The following is a 10021-nucleotide window of genomic DNA, read 5'->3' on the forward strand; positions in this document are numbered from 1 at the left end:
GAGTAGAGTTGCGCGCCGTGGAGAGAGAACAGTGTGACTGACACTAACGTGATCACAGCGACGCATAAATCCTTATCTTTTTCTGTCTCTCCCTTTGGATTTGCCATCAAATGTTGACTAATTCTATCGTTTGTGTTTTGAACGGCTTCCTGGAATATTAAACAGCGTTCCGTTGGTTTGTTTACCCGGGTTTGTTGTTGGAGGTGCCCGTGTGCGTATGCCAAACCGACAGCCCTCTGGTATCCCATTACTTCAATGACTCTGACTCACTTTCATGCGCTCCCCGGTGCATTGACCGTGCCGTGTTTTCTTACCTGGTGTGTTTTGTCTGACGCAGAGAGCAGGGAGAAATATGGAACCTTTTTTGAACGATCCCAGAAGATGATGTCGTCTGGCCGGTAATGAAAACCCCCAGTTACATGTTTAACTTTTTATTCATGTTATATTTTCTTAATGCATTTTGGACTCCTAAAATTCACATTTTGTCCGCCAAAAATGCTATGGAAACACCGTTAAGCAAAGGAACAGGTTGCCTGGCACATACACGGATGGATTTTTGCAAGTGTTTTAGACGCATCCTTGCTCTGTAATTGTGCAATATTTAAAAAATGGACAGAACAGTAAGAGAAAGACCACATTTGAGTCTGTTCCATTCCAATACAATTCCCGTTGGAGCTTTTTGACTGACACTGTTCAACCAGAGCGCACCATAGAGCGTCCACAAGTCTTCCCTCTTTTACGCATCTGTACGGTCGCCGTTTAACCTTAAGCTGGAGACGCGGCAATGACGGGCAAGGAGCTCGGCAGTCGCTCTAAGCAGCCTCGCAACCGGAGTGCAGTTAAGGGGCAGCCCCGGTCCCTTGAATGACCCGGCGGCAGCATGCCCTCTTGGCACAACAGCTCCCAGTGCTTTTCCCGCAACTGCAGCTGGGAGGACCCCGGGAACGAGAGCTACAGGGGCATCGAGCCTCCCATGAACGTTTTCCCCATCCCCGTGCTCACCGGAATCACCATCGTCTGCGCGCTACTGTTCCTTGTCGGAGTCATCGGCAATGTCATGACCATCCTAGTCGTCAGCAGATATCGAGATATGCGCACGACCACTAACCTGTACCTGTGCAGCATGGCAGTGTCTGACCTGCTGATCTTTCTCTGCATGCCGCCAGACCTCTACCGCCTGTGGCGGTACCGACCTTGGCGCTTCGGCGACGCCCTCTGTAAACTCTTCCAATATGTGTCGGAGTCATGCACTTACTCCACCATCCTTAACATCACCGCGCTGTCCGTGGAGCGATATCTGGCCATCTGTTTTCCGCTACGCGCCAAAGCCTTGGTCACCAAGCGTCGCGTGCGCTTGCTGATTCTCGCGCTATGGGCTGTGTCCCTGCTGAGCGCGGGGCCCGTGTTCGTTATCGTTGGTGTGGAGCGCGACGAGTACGGCGCTGGGCCCGGTGAATCGGTAGAGGACGGGGATACCAGCGAGTGTAAGATGACACAGTACGCCATCAGGTCGGGACTGCTCGCCGCGATGGTGTGGGTGAGCTCGGTGTTCTTCTTCCTGCCGGTGTTCTGTCTGACGGTACTCTACACGCTGATAGGCCGCCGGCTGTGGAAGAGGCGCCGGGAGACCAACATCGGACCCTGCGTGGCCCACAGAGACAAAAGTAATAGGCAGACCATCAAAATGCTAGGTAAGACTTTCATGTTAATGACGCTGGGAATGTTAACGTTGAACTGATTTTAGCGGAGTGGGTAACTAAAACTACCCTTTGAGATGTGATCACAAATCAGGGTCAAGGTCATCTGTATTGTCTTAGTGTGTGTAAAAGAACATTGAAATCTGCTGTTGTTAATCCTGATGAGTTGTAGCAGCAGTCTGAAGGATTCGATTTTTGTCAAAATAATTTAAGTGGTGATCGCCAACTGACAATTGATTTGACACTTGTGAACTTGTCTCATGGGAAAGAGACTCGATGTTGGCTTGTAGTTTGGCACTAAACACCTGTTAAACCAGCAAATCATGACATTTATCAAAGAAGACCCACTGAAAGATTTTTATAAGTTTAAAAAGAGACATTACGCCGGTGTGGATTCAGCTTTCATAAAACCCTGCTTTCTCTTTTACTGATCCCCTCTATTGATCTGGTGTTAAGCTTTGCCTGAGTTATTTCCTCATGCAGGTGTCTGAAGATAACTGGCTTTGACATTCGCAGATAAGATCTGCTAAAAAGAGAAACAGTGTTTGAAGAAGCTTTTAGTGATGTGAATGGCATTGTAGACATTTTTATGTAGCCTACTTGGACACTTTTTGGAAAACATACAATAAAAGTTCCAGGCTTCAACCTTTAAATGTGATATTTTGTTTTGATCAAAATACACTTGGGCAAATTATTGGCTCCCTGCCATACGTAAAATGCTCGATCTCACCATAACCCATGTCTCTCACCCGGTTGCCACACCCGTGTTTCACCCCTCCTCTCCCCTCACCACTCTTCTCCCCTTTCTATCTCCCCCTTCTCCGCCCTCTTTTCCCTACATCTCCCCTTCACCTCCCTCTCACTCTACTCCTCACTTGACCCACTCACCTCCTATTCCCCCCCCCCCAACACTCCTCCCTTCTCCTCCTCCCTCCTCCAGTGGTGGTGGTGCTAGCCTTCGTGCTGTGCTGGTTGCCCTTCCACGTGGGCCGCTACCTGCTGTCCCGCTCCTCTGAGGAGGGCTCCCCCTGGTGGTCCCTGCTGTCCGAGTACTGCAGCCTCGTGTCGGTGGTGCTGTTCTACCTGAGCGCTGCCATCAACCCCATCCTCTACAACACCATGTCCAGGAAGTACCGCTGCGCCGCCGCACGCCTCTTCGGCCTGGCTGCCAGCCAGGTGCCGCCGCGCGGCCGCACGGCCAGCACCGCGGTGTGTGAGGGCTCGCCCGCATGGACCAACTCCACCGTTAGCCTTTAATGTAGGAGGCGGGGGTGGGGGAGGGGGGGTGTGGGGGGTTGGAGGAGGGTCATGAGGCAGTGGGCATGGAGGGGGGAATGTGTTGGAGGTTGGAGGGATATGGGGGTTGGGAGGCTGGGGTGCAGGGATGCTGGGGGGGGGGGGGGGGCTATGAAGGTTTGGGAGCCTGGGGAGTAGGGGGCTGTGGAAGATTGGGGGCTCTGGGGGGTTGGGGCGGGGCTGGAAGGTGAGGTGCCTGGAGGCTGGGGAGCTGGAGGTGGGGGCCAGAGAGGGTGAGGTGCCTGGCGGGTCGTTGGGCTGGAGCTGCAAACTTCACCTTGACTCCAGGGACGAGCAAAGACAACATGACTTATCAACAAACCCCCAAGTGGTTCTCCCACCACTGACACAGAAAGCCTTGGCTACGTCAACGCACTTCATGCCTAAAGGATGGAAGACGACAAATATTGACTTTATTATGTTTAACATTTATGATAGAAGATCAGCTCTGATGACAACCTACAGAGACATATTGTACCATTGTACCTTAATCTGCAGTTAGTGTTTTCATGTTTTCCTCCTGACTGCAAGTGCCACCAGCCATTAACCTCATATGCAACTTCTGCAACAGCTTAAAAAAATTGCTTTTTCCAATGCTAAATGACGCACACGTGTGCACGGACTCGCGTGCACCTTTGCGCACACACATACACTCGCATGAATGTTCACAAACACATATACATACACACAAACTCACTCACTCACACGGATGCTCACAACACACACACACACATACACTTGCCTGTAAATGAAAACTGCCTTACAAAGGATTGTAATCTGGATGACAAAGAAAGCACTGTAGATCATGTGCACTGGTCTGCACCTGTGAAATAGGGGTAGATGTGCCGTGTGTATGACTGTTACAGTCATTCGTTCATGTGTGTGCATGTTGGTGTGTGTATGTGTGTATCATTGTTTATGTGTGTGCCTGCGTGCATCTACGTGTATTGGTGTGTAGTGTGTATGCGTATGCTTGTTTGTGTGTATGTGTGTGTGTATATGTGGGTATGTGTGTGCGAGCGGGGGAGACTCACGTCTGTAAAGTGAAAGATGTTCATTGTGTGACCGAGTGGTTCAGTCCAAGCCACTGGCACACGTGTGGCGAGCATGCATTTGCCCCGCCCCACCACTGTCGACTCAGTGGAGTATTGAGCGCATTTAATGTATCGACTATTATAAACGAAAAGAAACTTTTGCAACGGAAGAAAACGTTATTTCTTCTTGCAATTGAACAAGTTGATAAAATACTTTCAAATCATCAATTATCAAATCATCAAATTATTTCAGATACTACACATTTAAGCCTGTTTACTCTGTTGACTATTACGCGCTACTTCAAACGCTGACTGCAAGTGAATGCACCTGTCAGTCACAGTGATCTCCTAGTTACAGCCAACCCGGCCCCAGAGGCAAAGCATCGACCACCCCTCTCAACAACTCATTCCTGCTAACGCTATCGAGCATAGACTGTATTAAAAAACGAGTCAGTGCGGATGGTTACCGAAAAATTTCCCAAATTTTGCCCCAACACTTATGGAACTGTGGTGCCACCTCTGGGTTCAGTACAGAGTGTGTTTGCGCTGAGTGTCATGACTGTGTGTGTGTGTGTGTGACTGTGTGACAGTCTGTGATGTACAGTCTACTTTAAATACTTTATTCTGTTCAGCAGGCTTAAGCAGCGCACGTCTGTGTCACCTCGTGACTCTAATGTCTGACTAACAAAAAAAGGGACCATAAAAAATGACATTTAGCTGTCCTGTAGCGACCGCTCAATACCAGCCTTAAACTGTAAATAGCTGCTTGGAAAAAAACGTCCCTCTCTTACTGTTTGTACCTTTAAACACAGTAGCGGCTGCCTCAGAATTAGCCCCTATCACTTTACTCTTGACACGAAGACTTCAAAAGATAAGAACGATGGACTACAAACATGGCTATCCCCTGAACTCAGAAGTACGTACCTTTGCTCCTGTGTGTCTGTAAGCGTACAGGATCATGTTGTGTTGTGTGTATTGAAAGTGCAGCTTGCGTTCTGGGCTGTACAGCTGTAAAGGCTGGTCGTTCAGTGTGGCTCTCTTGGCTGGCAAGTTGGTACTGTATCTGTCTATATACAATGTTGAGTACAATGTTGAGTAAATAAACATTTTGAAAAAGATTGTCGGCCTCTTTCCTGTTTCTCTCTCTCTTTCTCTCCGCCCGCTCTCTCTCTCTTTCTCTCTCTCTCTCTCTCATTGTGCCAGCCCTCGGACCCAACCCGCCTGCTATCCCCTCATCTCCCCCAGCTGTGCCCCGTTGTGACGTCTCTCTCCCCCACCTCCGTCTGGCCCTCGGGCTCCATCTGCGACGCCCGGCGTGCCTGATCAAAAAAGGCCCATCAGAGTATGAGGAGAGTCCCTGCGGGTGTCTGTGCTGCAGCTCTCTCTAAGGAGGCCATCGCAGGAGAAAAGAGGAGGGTGGAGAGAGAGGGAGGCAGAGAAAGACTGGCTGAGAGGGAACGAGGGGGACAGGGAGAGAGAGAGGGGTAGAGCGTGAGGGAGACTGAGAGGGAGAGAGAGTAAAAGAGAGAGGGTGAAGATGCAGAGCGACCGGAGCATGTGCACGAAAGAAAATTGAAAAAGAAAGTGAAAGAGATCAAATGAGGGGATGAGTGACTCATGCGGCGCGTAAGGATATTGAGAAGGAGACAGCTGGAAGGAGGGAAAAATGGTTCTTCCTTGAGGAAGCGAGGGTATGATGGAGAGATAGAGAAATAAAGTGCTGATGTGGGTGGAGAAAGAGAGGAGCTGGCGAGAGCTGAGTTCTCTCTGGTGGCTCTGACAGAGAGTAGAAAGACTTTAGTGATTTACTCTCCTCGGCTATCTCCCCTGATGCTATCCAGGCCGCTGGGAAGTAAATCTAGAATGATGGCTGGAGATTGTACACCAAAACACACACACAGATACACACCCACACACACACACACACAATCCACGCTCAAACACATGCACAGTCACACACACACAAACACAGTTAAACACATGCTCTCATACTGGGGGCACTTTTACAGACCTAGGTAAACGGGAGAGGGAGAGGATCGATGACAATGTTCTTGTTAAAATCAGTGATGTTGGACTGCCTGTGCTTTTGTGCTCCAGTCTCCACTCACAGTGTAGAGACTCTTTATGCTCCGGTCTCCACCCACAGTGTCGAGACCCTGGCTTCTGACTTGGCCGGGGCAGCTTGACTCGGCTGCTTCATTAGGGTTCCTGCTGAGGCACTAGTCTTCAGGCCTCCTGCTCTGATCAGCACTAATGAAAATCCTCCTCCCTCACGAGTCAATTCTCTTTTGGTGCACATTCTGCGGTCGCTCCCCTTTTTTAAAAACACACACATACACACCCACACAATGGAGATTTGTATGATGGATATATGACAAAACTGATGAAGGATGAGAGTGATAGAAATGAGCAATTGAATAACAACACACAAAACAAGAGATTTCAGCCTATGTCAGAAAAAATTAAAACATTTATTGGGCATAAATATATTATATATACGCTACAGATACAGTTACGTTTTACATACATAGGGTAGTATTTGCAAAAATCTATACATTAAAATTGATATGGCAGTTTCTTTAATATAATGCATATGAAATTGTCTAAGATTTACAATACAAGAAGAAATGTATGGTTTTCATTTTTTTTCTGTCAATTTGTAGACCATGACATTGGAATGTTTGTTTGAAACTGTGAGGTAAAATAATTTTGTTTCACTTAATAAAAAAAAATATCATACATTGTGAGTGTCTTTACATTTATAAATCGCCAATCGTTCAGAATCAAAGTCTGTAATTAATGTCCAATGTACAAACAAACTAAAAGTAAAACTGGAACCAATCAGAAGGCACAAACGATGGGTTACTGGGCAAAAATCTCTCGTTCGTCTCTCGTTCTTCGACAATTGAGCCTGACCTGCTGGGTCCTGAGAGCTTGCAGCACCAGAACAGGGAGTACCCAGCCCAAACACACTGACTCAGCCCAAACCCAGCCCCAAATCCCCTGACTCAGCCCAAACCCAGGCCTAAAACCAGGCCCATTCCTGGACCTTTACTCATTATAATATCACTGGCCTTATTGTGGCCTAACACTGGGCCAATCCCTTCTCTAGCATTACATGTAACCTGGCATTTCTAAAGATATGACTGGGGCTATGGGGGATACAAAATAAAAGGGGAGACATACAGTACATGAGAATGATCTTCACTGCCCCCCTGCTGGTTCTACCTGGTGTTCAAGCTGGCACAAGGGCGGGCACCGAGGCTCCGGTCAGGCACCACCAGAGTGTGACGGTGTCTTTCCAGAAGCACACCGTGTTTACATTAATGCCGACATCAAAGGGAAACCAGTGATGCAGTGATGCAGTGATGCCGTGACGGCGACTCTGTTGGAATAAGTCGTGCCTCCGTCTCCCACATCTCAGAACCGTCTGCTGCTCTGACTTAACAAAGTGCTTCATTTCTGTTAGTTGTGTTTCCTTACTACAGTCATAGCATATAGCTCTATCTCTCTACGTCCTTTCTGAGCAAAATACTGAAAACAATTTCTCGCTAGCGCTAAATGACGATCACAAACCAGGACAACGGATCAGTCTAAGTCTGAAATCATGATTTTGATTGTTTTGAATTTACCTTTCAGTGAAATCACTTGTGTGTTAAAAACAAGTCTCCTATAAATGGGGCTACACATTTTTTAATGGCACATTTCGCTTTATAAAAGAAAAGAAAGAAAAACAAAAAAAACAAAGGAAAACATAACAAATTATAAAGATATTATGAAAAGAAGCATAATCACAGATCAAGTTAATGTTTTTTCCTTTTTCGAGAGAGTAATGCTAGGGAAGGTAATGCTGTCTCCTCCCAGAGCGATCCCAGAGCCTTCAGAGAAGAGAAGGGAACATTGTGTGGACCAAGCCTTTGGCAACAGCAAAATATCATAAGAATCATTATAACACAAGTCAGCAAAAAAGAAAAAAAAGCCAAAGACAGCTACGTATATCCCATAATAGCCCCCCGACCTCAGGGATGTGCTACATCTCTCTATGCATACAGACGTGCCAGGGCTGTGAGAGGCACCTGGCACTGACAGGAGATGAAGAGGCGTTTGGTTACATGTATTGAACTGCACTGATACTGCAAAAACGCACAGAGCTACAGGCTTTCCCAACTGCTGTAAGAAACACTTAAGGGTTAATGGGTGTAGAAATGCTGGCCTTGATAACAAATCTAACATAACATCCATATCACAAAAAAAAGAAAAAATAACATGCTACGAGAAAAAAAATTAGTACATAACTACATTTGTCTCTTAATTTTTAAAAAATAAATAAATGAAGATTGCACTGTAATTGGCATGTAAAGTACTGTATGCAATTATATAGAATATAAATAATCCTAGAAAAGAATTCTACCTTAACTTTCCCATCAACTTTGGCAAAGGTATTTGAGCTAGTAAATCACTGCCTACTGACACATAGGAGCAAGGCACAGCTTAGAGAGGACATTATACAGCACAGACGTGAGGGGCAGAAAAGACAGAATGACAGGGAGAAAGGAGAGAGGAGTCAGCTACCATGGTGATGCCCACGGTGGTTAATTATGGGCTAGATCTACTCTCTGTAAGGCTGTGTCCCTGAAGTACATTACAGGCTGCCAATCAGAGCAGAGGGGTGCGGCAAAGAAGACCCTAGCCCCACCTCATAACCGCCCATTTGTACGAGTCAGGGAACATGTCCCTCCCCCAATCTTTGGATCGTTGGGGCGCACAGGTTAGTACCTTGCCTGTTTGGGTTGGAGGTTTGGAGCAGGTGGGGGGGTCTAAGACAGGGTCTGGAAGGTATTAAGGCTGGGCCTAGAGAAGTACTGGGGCTGGGTCTAGAGGGATACCAGGACACCCTGCTCTACTCTGGGGAGTACGGTGCGTCAGAGACAGTGAACACTCTTTAGGGAAGACATCAGTCTTCCAGACAGGCAGGCTGGACTGCTGCTGCTCTGGAGACAGAGGGTGGGAAGGAGACGAAAACGAAAGGTCGAGAAAGACAAATAAAACTAGGGTTGAAAGCAAAGAGAGCGATGGCAACAAAGAAAGGCGAGGAGGAAAGGAGGTGTGAAGAGCTGAGCAGTAAAGCGGTCAGAATAAAAGACGAGTAATTACTGGGGAGCAGGTGAGTGGAGGGGAGAGAGGAGGAGGAACAAAGGAACCTTTTAGATATGGGCATCTACTCACACAGAGGCAGAGCTAACTGTCGCCAAACTGCAGCTTCACAATACTGCACTGAGGTGACACTAACAGCTAGCTGTTGGCTAACGCTGCTCTGGCTAACACACATTAAAGAGTGGGGGCAGGGGGGTTGAGGGGTGGGGGGGGCATCTAAAGCAATAAAACTGCCAGGCACAGACCACCATCACCAACCGTCCCCCTCCCTTCCCCCATCGCCCCCCACCCCTCCTCCTCCTCCCACCACATACATCCAATCACAAACTCAGCCCGTTTTCCGTTGGATAGCTGGGGAGTAGTAAGGACCAATCACTAAATTCTGATCTGAGGTCAGACTGTAACCCTCCCAACATGACTTTATGACTGAGGGGAGGGGGCTTACGGGCTGGGCTGATCTTGGATCAGTTAGTGTTAGTCCTGGATCTGTGCACCAAGTATTGACTCCTCCCTTTCACGTTGTACATAACATCACTTATATCACATAGCCTTTACAGCATCTTAGATATTTGATATATATAGCTTTATATATATATATATATATATATATATATGTGTGTGTGTGTGTATTGTATATATATTAGAAAACGGCTTCCATTCTTTCTTAGATATAAAATAACAGGATAGCAGCATCTTACACCACGCATGGATAGTATCGCTTTGGTAGCTGAATGGTAAAGGCAGAAGATGAGGAACTTGTTTCTTAGAGTAGACAAGTACAGGAAGTGTCAAAAAAAGTGTACGAGTGTGTCCATGTCTAAGTGTGTGTGTGTGTGTGTG

The 10021-nt window shown here is 47.2% G+C and overlaps 1 protein-coding gene across 1 annotated transcript; it reads left to right on the forward strand.

Moving 5' to 3' along the window:
- Nucleotides 1–474: 474 nt before the first annotated feature.
- Nucleotides 475–2954, forward strand: ghsra (growth hormone secretagogue receptor a). The gene is made up of 2 exons (XM_047016975.1): nt 475–1691; nt 2638–2954. The coding sequence occupies exons 1-2, from the start codon at nt 881–883 to the stop codon at nt 2952–2954; spliced, it is 1128 nt and encodes a 375-aa protein (XP_046872931.1). The 5' UTR covers nt 475–880.
- The last annotated feature ends 7067 nt before the right edge of the window (nt 2955–10021 follow it).

Source organism: Hypomesus transpacificus, chromosome 3 (genome assembly GCF_021917145.1).
Source record: "Hypomesus transpacificus isolate Combined female chromosome 3, fHypTra1, whole genome shotgun sequence".
NCBI lineage: Eukaryota > Metazoa > Chordata > Actinopteri > Osmeriformes > Osmeridae > Hypomesus > Hypomesus transpacificus.

Coding starts and splice junctions, on each gene's coding strand:
- ghsra (XM_047016975.1), top strand. CDS start 881: ATGCCCTCTTGGCACAACAGCTCCCAGTGCTTTTCCCGCAACTGCAGC. Junction 1,692..2,637: donor GCAGACCATCAAAATGCTAG/GTAAGACTTTCA, acceptor TCCCTCCTCCAG/TGGTGGTGGTGCTAGCCTTC.